General features: G+C 40.6%; 3 protein-coding genes across 3 annotated transcripts; 1 reads left to right on the forward strand and 2 right to left on the reverse strand.

The window, feature by feature from the left end:
- Nucleotides 1-2,676: 2,676 nt before the first annotated feature.
- nrros (negative regulator of reactive oxygen species) lies at nucleotides 2,677-6,943 on the reverse strand. The gene is made up of 3 exons (XM_029529592.1): nucleotides 6,650-6,943; nucleotides 5,205-5,319; nucleotides 2,677-4,775 (listed from the first exon to the last, which is right to left on the reverse strand). The coding sequence occupies exons 2-3, from the start codon at nucleotides 5,304-5,306 to the stop codon at nucleotides 2,802-2,804; spliced, it is 2,076 nt and encodes a 691-aa protein (XP_029385452.1). The 5' UTR covers nucleotides 5,307-5,319; nucleotides 6,650-6,943; the 3' UTR covers nucleotides 2,677-2,801.
- A 2,701-nt stretch (nucleotides 6,944-9,644) lies between these two features.
- On the reverse strand, nucleotides 9,645-12,310 carry fbxo45 (F-box protein 45). The gene is made up of 3 exons (XM_029529593.1): nucleotides 11,824-12,310; nucleotides 10,961-11,317; nucleotides 9,645-10,807 (listed from the first exon to the last, which is right to left on the reverse strand). Exons 1-3 carry the CDS (start codon nucleotides 12,148-12,150, stop codon nucleotides 10,622-10,624), a joined length of 870 nt encoding a protein of 289 aa, XP_029385453.1. The 5' UTR covers nucleotides 12,151-12,310; the 3' UTR covers nucleotides 9,645-10,621.
- A 576-nt stretch (nucleotides 12,311-12,886) lies between these two features.
- fam168b (family with sequence similarity 168 member B) lies at nucleotides 12,887-17,480 on the forward strand. Its single transcript, XM_029529092.1, has 7 exons — nucleotides 12,887-13,014; nucleotides 15,284-15,375; nucleotides 15,461-15,544; nucleotides 15,891-16,033; nucleotides 16,194-16,392; nucleotides 16,683-16,807; nucleotides 16,895-17,480. Exons 2-6 carry the CDS (start codon nucleotides 15,306-15,308, stop codon nucleotides 16,793-16,795), a joined length of 609 nt encoding a protein of 202 aa, XP_029384952.1. The 5' UTR covers nucleotides 12,887-13,014; nucleotides 15,284-15,305; the 3' UTR covers nucleotides 16,796-16,807; nucleotides 16,895-17,480.

The following is a 17,480-nucleotide window of genomic DNA, read 5'->3' on the forward strand; positions in this document are numbered from 1 at the left end:
ATGAGTGCCGGCCTGAGAAAAGGCACTTCCTCTTTCTCCTATAGTTTTCTTTCATGTGTTGCACAAAAAAAAATTTTGACCAGTTAATTTGGTAAACAAGGATTATTGGTATACGACAGAGCATGCTCTACAAAACTGGCATAGCTCCATCAGCCCCCCCAGTCACTACTAGGGGTTGTATGTCTTTAACCATACCACTGGATCAGCCAGTCAGTCTAAATATTCATTGTCCCCACATGATGAGCTTTTTCCGTTTCTGGATTGTAGGGCTGCTGGAGCCAATCCCAGCTCACATCGGGCAAGAGGTGGGGTACACCCTGGACAGGTCGCCAGTCCATCACAGGGCCAACACACAAAGACAGACAGAGACGAACAACCACTCACACTCGCATTCACACCTACAGTCAACTTAGAGAAAACAGTTAACCTAGACAGGATGTCTTGTGCTGTGCTGCCCCTATTATACCTGTCAAACATCAGAGCATTAGCATTGTCTCTGATAATGTGTTAGAGGGCTGAGCGGCTTTGAGAAGTACTCAGTTGTTCTGCTGTAAATGATTGAAAATGGTTATTTATGCTTATTAGTCTAACAAGGAATGAGTGAAAACTTGCAGATTTATTAAATATCAAATGTTGAAATCTCTCATGAACCATTCAGATTATTTGCTGTGGCTCCAAACTGTGGTCACCTGCTTCCTCTTTGCTTGGGCTCTGGGGCAGCCTAAACTGACTGGACAGTGTTTAGAAAGACATAGACATGTATAATGTCTGTCAGGACATGCACCTGCTTTATAGAGCTCTGTGTTGTTTTCTCTTTCCATGTGACATTCAACATGACACACTTACTGGTGTGTATTCAGCTGAGACTGCAGACCGTTCATGCTGTACAACACACACAATGCCTGATGTTACACTGGATTATAAAATGGGATCAACACTGCTGCTCAGGTGGCAGTTGACTGTTGTCTTTTCCCTTCATTTTCTTCAGCACTCTAGTCTAATTGTGTTGTTTTCTATGCATTCTATAAATGAATGTGACCTGTCTAATTTATAAATAGTGCATATGGTCCTGAGAACCTCTCATATAGTAGATCCCCATATCTTTATTGTAACACACACACAGTCAGAATGCAATTCAGATGAATTCTGTTTGACCACTTGAGGCCAATTTCACTTCTTCATTCAAATTTGTCTTTAAGAGGTGTGAAAATGTGACCACTATTTGAAAGAAGGAAAAAAAACATAATAATGACAGCTGTCCCAGTAAGCCACACCACATGTAGAAAGTGTTGTGGCATATGTTTGGTAACGCTCCTCATGTGTGGACCTCATAACCACAGCAGAGCCAAGTCAACTGCACGACTGAGTTTGGCAGATTTACTGTATCCTATACTGTGCATATAGTATGAAAGTGGTCACTTGTGTCCTTGACCACCTCTGAATATGAATTATGCAATTCCATCACATTCATAACCCATTTTATTGAAGTTTTGCTGCCCTGTTGTGCAAATGCCCTTTAACCTATTTTAGAGGCTCATTCTTGACCGAATGTAACTGAGTAATCACATGAAATCCCTCTTGGTCAGCAATCTGTGACTGGTGGCAGAATGTGGTGTACTCATAATGTTTTCAGGACTGCACGTCTTTCCACTTGTATCCCAGTATGATTGGGCTCTACAGCTGTCACTCAGTATCACTCCTGGTCCACCTATTTTATTTCATATAACCTCTTGATCATTTCCTGACAGAAACTGAAAACCTTAAATTATAATTTTAAATCTGACATCTGCACACAAGGATGATTTAAAGATTCCTCATGAGTCCTGATATACAGATTGAGTCCTAGTTCACATTACTTACTGATAAGTGAACAGTGGTAAAAAATTTAAATCTTTCAAGCTTCAATCTATTCAACTGTTGCCCTGAGATTACTGTATTTTTCAAAATTCTTTTGGAGCCATGCTCAGAATCATCTGCCTCCCTTTGTATAGTGAAGGGTATGTACAAATTCTGGTGTTTGAAGATTGTAAGAAGGCTTCGCTTAGGTTTGTGTTTTTTATGTTCCAACCACCATGACCCTGAGCATCACCACAGTGGTATTTTGGTTACTCTCTGGTTAGGCCTCCAGCATTCTGCACAATTATACAATGATCTATCAGCCTTCTCATCCTGAACAACTACACACATGTACACAAGTGGGAGGGAAGTGTATTGTTGCTCCACACAGCTGATATTGCCCCCTACCAATCCTGTCAAGTTTGTGTTGGTCTCTAGACTCATTTGTTTCAACTGTTTGTGCCAAGTACACAGCCACGCAGACAAACGGTGGGTGTTAATACATTGATCCAAACTCCTCATGTGTAATGACAAACTGGAATTTCATGTCTCTTTTGCATCTGAATCTCACTGATGGGAAGGAAGCATCAAACTCCTCCTCTTTGAGATACAGAACTGGGCAGTTGCTGCACATCTGAGCAAAACAGGAAATTTCATGTTTCCTCTGCTGCTTATAGCAACAGCTTGCATCACATTACTTCTGCATATGTTGACACACACACACACACAAGCTCACACACACATACAGCACATTTTTTCATCAGGGTATCAGGATAAGGACCTGGATTTAGACCGGACAAATAACAAAACAACAATGTGGCAAATTGAAAACTGCGTTGTATACATACTTCATGGAGCAATGTTGACACTTTTACAATGAGTTGAATTTATTACTAAAGTTCCAACATTACATTTCTCAACAACACACTGTACACAAAATAGCTGTGTGAAGGAGCTATAAAGTATCAGTATGATGTAGGCTTTAAACACCTCTTTTTAATTGAATTTTGTAGCATTTTGGGCTTAAGGGTGAGGAAAACAGTGATTAAAATGCCCACAAATGAAAGGCATATGGGTACAAAAAGCAGAATGTACCAGAATATAGATTCCCCCCCATCTTGCTGACACAGTGATGACTCCACGTTCTGCAATAAGTGTGTTCTTTGGACAGGATATTCACATTTAATTTCTGATAGTCCAACCATATTTATTGTCTTTGTTGTTTCAAATGTCTTGAACCAATCTGTTTGGCAGCAGTTAAATGGATTTCCAGTAAGGAAAACAATGTGAAGTCTAGATGCTAATGCATTAGCCAGGACTGAGGGGATTGTGGACATTCTGTTGTCTCTCAAATCAAGCACTTTTAAGTCAAGATCCAAAAGTGATGGAGGAAGATGGGCAAGAGAATTTGCAGAGATATTCAGAAACTTGAGACGTTTGAAATGTGAGTAGTCAAAGTCTTGTATGCGAGTGTTTCCTAAACCTAAATGTTGTAAAGTTCTGTTAAGACTTTGTATTGATTGCTGGACAGAGAGTGTCCAGCAATCAATACAAAGTGGGTTATCAGATAGTTCCAGGTGTGTTAGTGACAACTCTGCAAATGCAGAGGATGGGATTATTTTAATGTTGCAGCCTTTAAGGTATAGTTCCCTCAGAGACACAACATTTTTCCAATTCACACAAGCTGAACTAGTGTCCGTTCTCACCTCATCTTCATCAGAAAGACAAATGTCGATGTTGTTATAGCTGAGATCAACTGACCTGAGACTTGGCAGTGAGGAAAATAATGGTAAGGGTATACCCTTTAGATCATTCAGACTCAGGTTAAGGTATGTCAGATTCCCAAAAGCAGTCAAAGTACCTTCGTCTGCTATTATCTGGCTCAACCTGTTGTTGCTTATGTCCAGCTCATATAGGCTGCTGGAGAACTGTTCTGAAGTTAGATTTAAGGTTTCCAGACAGTTTGTGCACATTTGAAGTCTGGATAGGCTTGGCATTTTCTGGATGAATCCTTGGGGGAAATTTTCCACCTGATTGCCTCGTAGATCCAAAAACTCCAGAGAGGAGATGTCCCCATGAAGACTATCATCCCACAATTTAACAGTCACGTTGGCTGCATGCCTTTTCAGATTGTAGAACTCAATTGTTTTTGTCAAATTTGGTGACATGTTGTTGTCTGCAAACTGTTCATAGAATCGAATATTGTTGTGGGAAAGGTAAAGGTTCCGTAAATGACTGTGGTTGGGCAAGAAAGGAAAAAAGAGCAGGTTGTTATGTGATAGATCAACTGTCTCCAACTGGAAAGTGTCATTAAGGTCTCTGGAGATAAACCACTCGATGAAGTTGTGGCTGGTGTTTAGGACCACCAGTTGGGTCATATGGAAGTCAACTAAGCAAGGTAGATAGTTGAAGGCCAAATTGAGCCGGTGGAGTTTGGGATTGCTGCTGAAAGCATCATCAATCTCAAACATGATGTTCCTCTGCAGGTCAAGTTCTTTGAGCTGGTGAAGGTCCTTGAACGAGGTCTCGTCGAGTCTCATGAGGAGGTTTCCAGAAAGATTGAGGTACTCTAAGGATGTCAGATTTTGGAGAAGAGTGGCAGCCATCTCATCATTCAGTTTGTTTTCTGAAAGATCTAGAGCTTTAAGATGTGAGAGCTGATTTAATGAATGACTGGTTTCTACGTAGCTGATATGAAGATTGTTATTTGCTAAATAGAGATTTTCTAACAACTTTGAGTCTTGAAAAGCATTGGATTCTAATTTCTCTAAACTGTTATAAGCTAAGCTCAGGGTGCTTAATGAGGGATAATGAAGGAGAGAGTTGGCTTGTAGTGTTTGTATGTGATTGTAGTTGAGCTGAAGCTCCTCAGTGTTGTATGGTAGTCCTGAAGGCACAGATGAGAGCTTGGCATTGTTGCAGACAGCTGTTGTCTTTACCTGCAAAGAAAAGGAGAGTACACAACTTAAGTTTTTCATTTAGTGTACTTGGATTTCTTAAGAACACTTATAAAGGTAGTTAACCCCCTACATATCTCATAAAGTCCACATGAATCGCTTACATTTTTCATCAGTATTTTTTCCCATTTTTCCAGAAGATTCTTAATCTTGTCTGTTAATCATTGCAGTAGCATCAGGAAGAAAAACCGCATTAGTTAATGCATCACTGAGCCTCACAAAGTATTCAGTGTCATTGTTTCCCTTGTGGTGTTTGATCATTTAAAATTTCGTGTGACCCTAAATTAGCATTACTGTTCATTTGACAAAGCCATTCTAAAAACACAGATTAGCTGCAAATATTCAATTTTCAAATATCACCATTTAAATATTTAAAAAAGAATAGGGGATGTAATTAACTAGTAATCTTACCAGCTGGCATGGACTGTACTGTGGAAAGCTTGAGACTGGTATGGGGATTATCCACACGGGTAACAAACACAGCACGATGGGAGTGATCCAGTGACCCTGCATTTTAACATCTTTACTGTTGACAAAATGACAGAAGAAGAGAAATGTTTGTTTCTGGTATCATGACATGAGCAGCACATTTTGACATCTGTCTTCTGTGCATGAGAAACTGGGAATATACATTTTTCCATCATAAATACATTATCCGATAAACAGAAGCAGCTCAACACTGAAGTATGGAGGTCAATACTTTAATAATTATGTCACAGTCAACACATGCTGTTGTTACACAGATCACAGTGTGTAGTATGTATATTCTTTACATGGATGGCCCGATACGATATAAAAGGACATTTTCCCAGCCTTCAGAGACTGGGAAATATTCTCTCTTTAATATCATACTTTGTGCTGAGAGCCACTGCGGGACATGGTGGTGAAATTTCCCTAATTTCAATTCACAGCACCAGGTGACGCACAATGGATTTTTTGGCCTTGTGTCATACTCACTAACAAAATTTTTATATATATATTGGCCTGTCATTACAGAAGGAGAGAAAAAGAAGGCAACCCTTTCTGTCTGTTTTATTTTCTATAATAGCATCTCTGTGTTCTTTTCACTGATGCTGCATATAAAATGTACTAATAACCGCTTTATCTTTGCCAATCTGCACGTCTTACAGTAATGAACTAATACTAACATTCAAGTTTGTTTGATGTCACATACTGAAAAGACTTTTTGTGGAATTGCTTTTGTTGCTTTTTATTGCTTTTCTTAGCGTTAATGGACCTCATTTTGTCTGAAAGGAAACCACATAATCTATTTCATATTTGCATGACATGAACCTTATATCAGACAAATGCACCACATATGGTTCCATTCAATGACAATGATAAAAATAATACATTAATATCCATATAATATTGATTGATATGAACTTAAACAGAAAAATATGCAATATTCTGCTGAAATTACATTGGCCCTTTTTTTTACTTTAGATTTTTTATAATGCAACATCCATAATTTACATAATATTAAAATACCTTACACGGAAATTTAATGACATAAATAAAGATTAATTATGCACTTTTGTTTCAGTGATAATACTGATTTACAATGAGCTTGATCTACATGGCAGAATATGCACTCATAAATATATTCTAAAAATCTTCTTTCATGCTGACATTTGCTTTATGATTGTTTCACCGACAGCCAACAGAACACTGGTTTTACTACATCTACCCTTTCAATAGCAGGTGGCCAGTGAGGGGTCACGCAGATAGATTAAAAACACAACACATTCAAATTAAGTATTCTTAAGTAAGACAAAGCCTGCACGGCTTTTATTAGCAGTCACAGTGTCAGTGCTCTGTGCAGGAGTAGACCAGTGTACAGTGCATTTACTTACAGTGGTGGTTAGGTGTAGATTTCCGAAGCCACTGATGGTTGATCTCCTGACCATATCGCTGGTTGACTTGCTGTTGCAGAGTGTGCTCTCACAGTTGTCTTCCTCTGGTCTCACTGAAGCACTAATGCATCTTTTTACTATTCACGGAAGCAGGCAGGCAACGGAAACTCACAAGTCACATGGACAAACTGCAATCAGAAAGAGGTGCTCAAGCTCAGGGCCACAGGAAAGCGAGTATAGGCTAAACAGCATTCAAGCCACAGCAATTTTTTTTCGTCTCTATGCCACGACAGTAACGTGTACTGTCAACTAAGGTTGGTAGCAAAACTGCCACCACAAAAACCCAACAAGAACACACCCTTCACACCCTCAGCTCACTCTGATCAGTCAACCAAATAGAAAGGAAACCAATCAGCACACACCCTTCCTGCCTAGGAAGACCTCTGACTTCAACAGTCATCATATAACACACAAATACACAGAGCGACAATCATGTCTGTTTTTATGCAATGCTTTGCTTTTAGGGCCACATGACTCCTGTACCAGATAATAAATGACAGGCAGTCAAGAAGATGAGTGATGGGAAAACACAAATAATACAACAGCAACATGCTATAGGTGAGAAATAGGGAAGCACTTTCTTCTAACTAGTGGTCCAGTAACTGAATGCAGCTCAAGCTTTGTTGTACTGTCTTTTGGCCAAGTCCATTTATGAACTTCTTTCTACTTTATAGTCACCCTTATGTGCGAGAATAAGGAATTAGAAATCAGGAAGTGATGTCCGGCCCTTGGAGGGCTGACTCGTCACTGATTCCTTCCTGTTTTCACACTGGATATCTCCAGCTCTCACTTCTGGCTCTGGCATGAGTTTGAGTGGCCAAAGATATGCTAATCAATAAAAGTCCATCTAAGTGGATACAGTTAACTGAAGTAAAACCTCCGAAAAAGCTCATCAGATTGTCAGCCACTCTGTTCACTGCCATGATTTTCTAGTGTCCTCATGTGCAGCAAATCTCTTCCTGAAAAGTTCCTACCGACACCTTTTCTTTATAGATTTAATTAATATATTTATTTTTTCTTGTTTGTGTTATGTTGAGAAAGTACAGCCAAGTGGCAACCCACCATGGCATCTCCCATTAGTTTGTTAGCTGCAGTTTTGAGGCCTCAGTTTTAAATTTGTCTGCCAGCCATCTTAGTTTTTGAAACCACAAGAGAGCATATTTGGAGGATCAGATGGAGCTGGGGAGGAGTGAGGGCTGGATTTGGCCTGTTCTGTTATCTATCCTGATTGCCAGACAGGTATGTGGTACAGTCTGCCATGTCTTGATCTAATTCATTTCCATTTCCATTTCCATTCATTTTATTATCTATTTTTCTTTAAATTGGACCATAATTTATCAAATGAACAGTTAGATTTAGAGACTGAGACCATTCTCATTATGAAAAGATTAACTGAGGAAATAAATCAAGGGAGAAATAGGTAAATTTTCCTGTAGACTTTAATATAGTTCGATTTCTCTTTACAACCAGTAGAGTTGCCCCCTGATAAATATTAGATGGAATGCAAACTTAAGGCTCTGCACTGGCTGCACCTTACAGTCCTGGGACTTCTTAGAGGGTTGTGCCACGATTAATAAGCATTTTTACTTCACCATCTTTTATTTCATGTCATTTACTGTGACCATCAAATAAAAGTAAAAAATGTCCCTAAAAATACAAGCAAAGCATTTTCTTGGAGGCAAGAAGGAAGAATAAGGTGTTCAACCACTGTCTTTCTGAGACTTGACTGTGCACGTGACCCAGCTTTGTTTTGTCCAGCACATTTTTCATCACTGTCCTCTTGTGGAAATATAATGTATTACCTTTTTTAAAAAGCTCTCAAAACAGTTGATGTTCTGGACCTTCAAGTTGGCCCTATACTGTCTGATTTTTAAGATGAAGGAAACTTGGAAAAGTTTTAATTTATTATTTATTATGTGAATATATTTCTGAATTATTTGAATTTAAGAATGCCAGATCAATACTGTTACTCACCTGTTTAATATGTCTGACAGGAGAAGACGTTGATGTGACATTTGCTCTATTTCCAACACCTATAGATATCACCAAATAGCATTCATTCATTCGTCTTCTACTGCTTGCCCATTTTCACCTCACAGGTAATGCAGGAACCTATCTCAGCTCATATTGGGTGAGGGCACGGTACAAACTGGACAGATCACTGGTCCATCATAGTGCCACCAAGTAGCATTTTCATTTTCAGTCTTATTTCATTACTGACCATCAGTACCCACCTAAGGGTGTAGCTTGACAAAAACTCATCAGTAGGATAGCAATTGATACTATAATGGTAGAGATAACCAAGTCTGAATTGAAGTGATGAGCAGAGTGACTCTTACAAATGATGACATCCTCTGGGCCTGGCTGCTAAGTCTGACATAACACATGAGGTAGAATCTAACACAGATTTTATACACAAAAAAAATATGTTCCACATGCACATTTTATTTACAGAAAAAATTTACATTTTGTGTTGCACTTTGTTCTGCTTGTGTTACCAAATGAGCACATGATGTGTGCAAACAAAGTTGCTGTGAGGCAGCTGTAAAAGGTTTGATGTCACTCTAGTTAGGAAGGTCACCTAGATGACTGACATAGCAATTAGACACACACAGTAGAGAAAATCAGACAACCCGACAGACAAGCATAGTGCTTAAAACAATGAAAAGTAAAGAGACTGACACTGATGAACACAGGGACAGTGACAGGAGGGTGAGGGTCTGCTTAATGTGATGCTCTGTTGCTAAACTGGGGAAGACATGGCCCCCGGATACACTATGGAAAAAAGACAAGCTGGTGGAGATAGTGATTCTTTGGACAACCTTGGGTCCTTCATTGATGTGGATGTGACACATAGCACTGACCCAATATACACATCATCACTGTTGTGTAAAAACTACACAGCTTCAATGTTAACAAACATGGGTTAAGAAAGTCTGTTTTGTTTTGAGTTTACTGACAATGCATTTTGAACATAATTCATTGGTATTTTGTTGGATTGATTTATTTTGGGAATTAGGAAAATTTATCACGTGAAAGAAAAGGACAAAATTGTGTTACATTGGCTCAAAACATGTAAGTGTACAGCTGTGACTATGCAAACAAAGTCATAAGCTTTGGTAGAGAAACATATGTGCTGTGCACAAACACAGGCATCAAACCATCTTTATTCTTAGAGTGGCATCATGTAAACTTTATTTTCAGGCCATGTAATCCTACAGTATTTATAGTGCCATTAATAAAACCAATAAATAGTGTAATACTAAAGTAGCACATTAAAATAGACACATTAACATGATACAGGTATAATTTTCCCTATAACTGGAGAGCATTTGTAAAGGGCAGATTTTCCGGTCTATACACCAGCGTGTACACACATCTGTGACATTTGGTCCTCAACTCCTCTGTCTGCCTTTGTCAAACTATAACATTAGGACATCACATTGATTTGGCTTTAAATCATTATAATCCAGTCAGTTATTATAGGTCTTCTGTGTCAACACAAGAGAAAGATGTTCATGACAATTACTGTGTCACTTATCAAAATTATGTCTTTGAGTATTTGCAACAGTTTAGATGAGTTTTGGCCTCATTCAAGTAAAGTTAAAATCTCAAGTAAATGTTCACCAGTTAATCAGATGTACTTAAATAATGTCAACCTGCCCTGTAAATAAAAAAGTCCCGCAGCTAATCTGTAAAAGTGGACACTTCCTTGCACTCTAATAAGTCTAAAAAACTGACTGTCAGTTCATGTCCAGCTGTAATAAAAAGGCCCACAGTTCTCTCTGTGTATGTGAATTGAGTTATTTTGCATGGAAGAAACATAACCACAAGGTGCAAGACACACAGTTGGCACTATGTTGACAGTCTTGCACTCTCCAGTGGTCTGTTATGGCACATCTTGTTCTGCTTCTAGCCATCCAGAGGTTTTCCCAGGTAGACCATGGTGACTTCCGTGTTTCCATATACTGCGGAGACAGCAGGAAATAGGCAAGCTTTTGGCAGTCCACGAAACGCAACTCCAAGAAATTCAAACCCTCTTTCGAAGGCTAACGTCTTGTCATCCATATCTAGAATCACCCGGATCCTCTCTCCAATCTGTGGACACATGAAGACATGTTTGTGCTGGATTCAACCATAGTTAACATCTTTCACTATCTGGACCAATTGGTGCAGTTTCAACATCATTGTAGAGTAATTTATAACCCAATGAGGATACAAAAAACATGCAGACACAGCCTCAGCTCACACCTGATATTTTGGTGCGTTGTTACATTGTGGAAAATTTCCATTAACCTCCCCATTATGAAGCAAGTTGTTGTCAACCAGATTCCAGCCCCAGCTCTGGTCGTCACTGCCCAGTAGCGCCACATAGCCCTGACATTGCATTGCTGCCCGCTTGGTGGCAATGCCTATAACTGCCACAGTGCCAAGGGGGCCTTCCCACCAGATCTCCCAGGCATGCCGCCCTTCTGAAAAGCCAATCTTGCCACGAGCACCATCTGTGCTTTGGGCAATAGGGTTGCGGTGCAGGGTGAAGCCGTTCTTCTTCACATAAACATTGCGGGAACAGTCGTGGGAGCTCAGAGCATGTTGAAAGGCCTTGAGCTGCAGAGGACATGAAATTAATTGCTTAATTCACAGCTCTTCTGATTTACAGTCACTATAATCATTGTTCTTTTTGGAGAATTTTAAAAACTTCAAAAACAGTTGCTATTAGTAATGAATTCTTGCACAAACAAGGTGAGATGTAGTCATGGACTTTGGTATTTCTAACCAGTCTGGACTCTGGAGCTTAAAGTCTTTGTAAGCTGTTCAGTATGATATATTATTTATATTTATATTGTTGTTAATTACAGCATAAATCAATATCAAAACACGGCTCTTAGTTTAAATGAAGAGATATTGAGAAATGTTTCAAATTAAAACTGGATTTTTGCATTTTAAAGTGTTGAGTCTAATTTGCAAATGGAACAGAGGGTCTTAAACTAAGGTCTAAAGACTTCCAAGGTTCTTTGAGGCATTTGCAAAGTTCCAGTGTCAACAGAGTAAACAGTTCCCAGATTAATCCATGATTCCTCCAACCAGACACAAGGGTATAGTGGTGAGCCTACCTTTCCTTTGTAGGTGGACAGGTTGCACAGGATGTCGGACCGCAGAGCTTCATCGGTCAGTGTCCGACTGCAGAGGCTGCGCCACACCTCGCTGTTTTCATCTGCGAGGATATTATTCCAGTGCCAGCAAACCAGCACACACCGCATCAAGTCAGAAAGCTCCAGATAGGAGAAAACGTGCTCCAGGACCCGGGCTGGCAGTCTTCCGGCGACCCCTGCGCCTCCTCCGGTTGCGGCAGTGTAGGGAACGCCGGTGGAGCTGCAACTAGCTGCCGCTACTGCACCCAGGCAGGAGGAGCCTCCACCTCCACCGACGGCTCCAGACATGGTAATCCTGCTCCTCAGCGACGACACCAGTCGACAGAACAGTTTGAGCTTACACCGAAAAATGGTTCCTAAGATCACTTACATAACCACATCTCCCTGAAATTTACATACAAGTAACACTGAAATAACAACAGTAGAGACCCTGCTCCCTCTACTTCAATGGCTGAACAGAGGCGATGCGTCAAGGTCCTGGAAGAACAAAAATACATACTAACTGTGCTTACTATGGCACTGAGGAAGACAGATGGAGATTAACAAGTAACGCCATTTAATTCAGGGGGTTTGTATTACAGAAGCTTATATTCAGCGGGGTAGGGTTGTCAGACAAAGAGAAAGTCGTTCTCGACTTTAATTATTTTTATTTCCTGTCAGGACCCCAGTTGAGCGCTGCTCGAAAGCTGCCTCCGGGTTGCAGTGACGCGATCCCGGACGGTGGATGAATGTGACAGTGTACCGACCATGGTATCGGTACCGAGACACTTACAGATAAGGGGAACTGATTCCACCCCCCGCCAACACACAAACACATACACCAGAACTTAATAAAACACGTTTTGTCTCCTCTTACATTTTTCTAAAGGGATCCATCGTCAGTTTATTGACCTTTATAAATTCAATAAAATGTTTACTAAAACAACAACAACAACGGACAAACAACACACTAGCAAGAAGACAGTTCACTTGATCACCTGTTAAAGGAAAGAGCAATATTACCTAAATAACAGCAGACCACGTGACAGCACTCGGAAGTGACGCGGGGTGCTCAAAAGAGTTAAGCAAAGCATCTGGGATCAAACCAGCAGCAGCTACGTCTCATCTGACGGAAGAGGACCAGAGGTGGGGACAGACGACCACCCGGGAAAGGTACAATAACTCATCGTCGCTCATTGTACAGGGTGCTTATGTGTGTTGACTGCCGGTCCCGGACCGGCAGGGCCGCGACTCACAGCTGTCTCTGTGCTCTGCGGCCTGTGGACGAGCTGTCCCTGCCTGCCTACTGCTCGGGGCCGGTACGGTGCTTCTCCACGGTCACACAGGTGAGCAGCAGGTCACCCCGGTGGCGGGGTCGCACTTGCAGCTCCAGGCGCTCTCAGCGGGCCGCAGGCTGAGCGCTGAGCCAGACCATGGCATAAGAGCTCCGTTTGCACTTCTCAGGTCCCTCTGCTGACAGGTTGCCATTTTTCTTTCTTCAGGAACATAACGTCACTTGCAAATAAGATGCAGTGTGTGTCTCTGTTTGTCCCAGTCCGAAGGCTGCAGCTGTGCTCTCTGCTCCGTCTCTGCATGTGCGTCGTTGTGTTTTGTGTTGTGTCATCTCTACACAGCTCATGTCGTTTGTCTTGAAGCGAGACAGTGTAGATTTGAACCGCTCGTGCACAACACAGAAACTGCTGCTCAGTGTTCAGGGTGTAAAGCTTCACTGAATGGTTGATCAACAGAAAGCGAATCCATAATTATTTAGAGGGCGGATAATCACCTAAGTCATTTTAAGAGGTAAAAGCTTAATCTGTGTGACTTTGCAGCGTTTCCCTGTCATACTTGATTAAGTGGGCTTTGGCTATTGCAAAAACTCAAAGAAACGGTATACCAGCCATCGCTTGCTCTTGATCGGAATTGTCAAATATCTGTAAAAATAATAGTAAAAGGAAAATGCCTGCGCCTGTTCTATCTGTAAAATGATTGGACACAACGTATGTTAATTGGCATGACTTGATTTTTATATTTCTGATGCTTTATAGATAAGAACATTAATTGATTTTATGTAGACGATTCATAATAAAGTAAATCAGATCACTCTCAGCCCTGTGGTTTCTATAAATATTGCTATGTGGAGATATGTTTTCACTGTTTCTACAACTTCAAGTATTAATATTGTAATTATTTGACCTCCTCTCAATGAACTGTTTTATTCACTGTTGAAAGTGATTTGATGTGTTAGGCATCACTCGATGACAGAACGGAGACAAATCTACCCAAATATTTTTCAAATATCACATGGATCCATCTGAACTAAATGATATAGAGGAATTTAAGTTATCTCTATTGACCTGGCAAGGTCATCCTGCTGGTAGTCCTTTGTTCTCCTCATCATACATGATCATGTACATCTTCAGAACAGAACCTTTCATGGTTCATCTTTCTGATCCCTGGAATGTAAAGACCAGTCTGTGTCAGTGTTGTCTTCCTGGAGCCCAAATAAATTCATGACAAAGTAGTCTTTCCTGTCTACTAGAGAGAGTTGCATTATGCTCACTTGCACTGCACTTGCTGCTCAATACATGAAAAGCCAGACAAACCACCAGCAGAATCGGGGGAGCATCAACACTTCATTGTGGTTTGGTTGGTCATTATTATTACAATAATTAAGAATATAAATAATCTCTCTTTCTGTTTTTGATAAGATGAGGCTAAGAAGCTCTACTGTTGAACTGCCGGAGGTTTAGCAAGGGTCAATAATGGCTGCAATCTGCCCTGTCCTCTGATTGGTTCAATATGACACAAGCTGACTGCGTATGTTAGTTAAAGTTGTAGCTGCGAAGCCTGAGGCCTAGACTTTGACTTCTCATGCTGGTTAAGTGTGTTGTAAGGTTTCTGTTACATTTTGGTGGAGCTGCTTAGAGATCCCTGCTAGATTTGGCCAGTTGACAATGGACGGCTGATGCCTGATGAAGCTTCCTTTGTTCCTGGAAAAATGTTCATATTAATTCATAGCTTCAAGGCTTAAGAGAAAATTTAGCAACATCTGGACTGCAGCTTTTGGAGACTGAACTTGAAACTCCACAGATTTTGGTCCAAGTGTCAGTTTCATGTTAGTTATATTTATGGTTTAGAACAGCTGCATTGAATGTACATGTGACAAAACCCTAAATATAGAGTATTATTGTTTGGTAAAACTTAGGCTCAGTGTCCTTGTGCTTTGGGTGCAACATAAAGAAGAATATTTGTTAATTCAGCTCTGAATCTTCAGATGCCATCTGCTACATGGTTTTCTTTAGCTGATTGGAGCTCCAACACTAAGTAGAAAACACAAGCCTCAAAGCTTCAGACTCACCTACCCATCTCTGCTTTGCCTTAAATATCACACACACACCTACCCCATTATATTTCATGGTTTGTGCTTCTTTTACTGCAGTATCTGTGAGTGCGTGATCATAATGAATCCAGTGTACAGCCCTGGGCCAACGGGGGTACCCTTCACCAATACTAAGGGTATAGGCTACCCAGGTAATTTAAATGTGTAATGGATCTAGAAATGACTGAAAAGAGGAAATGAACAATACTGACTTTTTGTTTCCTTTGGGCGTGGCAGCTGGATTTCCTGTTGGCTATGCAGCCGCTGCTCCAGCATACAGTCCCACTGTCTACACAGGAGCGAATCCAGCCTTTCCCAGTGGTAAGAAGCCTAATATCATATTACAGTATAGAATGTAGAATGAGATATTTTTCTTATTTATTCCATCATATAAAAGTTTGAACTATGGTAAATTGAGTCAAACTGTCAGTGTCCATTCTGCAGAAGTATGTGTTGACTGAGCTACAAACTCCAAGACATTTGTCAAGACGCAGCTAATGTCAAGTTGGAGCCATTTCTGACTTCTGATGTGTAATAGTGACATCAGAGGTGGATGATGATCAAATTTACTGATCAATAAAAAAGTTGAATTGGTTTAAATCAGTGTAGGAGATTGTAGATTAGTGACTTGGCAGCAGTAATTTGAGCAATCTTCCTCCAATTCCAGGGTATACTCCAGGCACTCCTTTCAAAATGTCCTGCTCTCCTAACACGGGTGCTGTCCCACCATACTCCTCCTCAACCAACCCCTACCCTGCTGCTGTTTACCCTGTCAGGAGCGCCTACCCCCAACAGAACCCATACTCACAAGTCAGTATGTTTGTGTTGTCAAAGGTATACAGAGTTGGAGATGCACTTTATAATCTTTGTTATTCTTTATTATTCGTTACTCATTCTTTATTTATTTATTTATTTATTTATTTATTGAGTAAAACTTCACCAGTGTTGATTGTGTACCTCTGTGATCCAGGCATTAATGCCCTCACAACAACAAGGCACTTACTACACACAACCACTGTACGCTGCGCCACCTCATGTTATTCATCACACAACCGTGGTCCAGCCCAATGGGATGCCTGCAGCCATGTATGCTCCACCCATCCCCCCGCCTCGCCCCAACGGTGTCACCATGGGGATGGTAGCTGGCACCACCATGGCTATGTCTGCTGGTAATCTGCATCAAGATAATGTTTAAAATGGTTTTCTATTCACTCTTAGTTGAATTGCTAACCACCTGTTGTTGTGAATGAAAAATTTTATTATGATTACTCTGTGACAGATGTACCAACAACTCAAACAATAATTCGTTATCACATTACTTTGGATTTGAGTTACGAATGATGTTAATGTGTTGTGCTGTTAAATGCTGTTAAATTTCATAAAACTAAACTCTCTTTTATATATCGAATATAAAAGTTGGATATAAAGGTAACCATAAAGATGTCTCTTTGCTTCTCAGGGACATTGTTGACAACACCATCACCAGCGCCTGTTGCACCCCACCCAGTCACAATGCCCACATATCGGCCTCCTGGCACACCCAGCTACAGCTATGTGCCCCCACAGTGGTGAAGAGAGGGAAGCGTGAGTATGATGTGTGGATCTAAAACAATTTACTAATAATCCATGCTGATTTAAACTTTGTGTTTCTTTGTCTTGTTCTCCTTGCAGGTCATACTGTAAGATGCCTTCACACTCTACCCCAGTATTTTTTGCTCTTGGTGAAGACCTGTTCTGCCAGTGTCTGCAACCAGTTACTCTACTTCCAGCATAATGTGAATCTAAGACACAACTACATAGAAAGATGCCCATCCACACAGGGAGGAGGTGAAGAATAGGCCCACCCCCATGACATCCTCTTAATGGAATAAGACAGCATCCCACGCCGCACGCCAGCGCCAGCACCTCCACAACCTGCCACATATCTCACATCAAATGGCAAAGCCTCCATGCAAACTTTTTGTGGACTGTCATGCAGGTTTTTATAGCTTAGCCTCTTAAGTGGTGAAAAGGGAGACTGGAATGTTTTGGTTTTTTTTTTTTGAGGGAGAGGACACATGAACAAAACATGAATGCATGTCTATACATAGATATTTGAAGTAATGCTAGCTCAATCTACCTGCTGTGACAGATGCAAAATCAACAAAAGACACACATCCAAAGGAACTTAAAAAAAAAAAAAGTAATAATCTGCAATGCTGAATCAACAGTGACCATGTCTTATGTGAAATAAAAGACAAAAAAAATAGTTTATTCA

This window comes from Echeneis naucrates, chromosome 20 (genome assembly GCF_900963305.1).
Source record: "Echeneis naucrates chromosome 20, fEcheNa1.1, whole genome shotgun sequence".
Lineage (NCBI taxonomy): Eukaryota > Metazoa > Chordata > Actinopteri > Carangiformes > Echeneidae > Echeneis > Echeneis naucrates.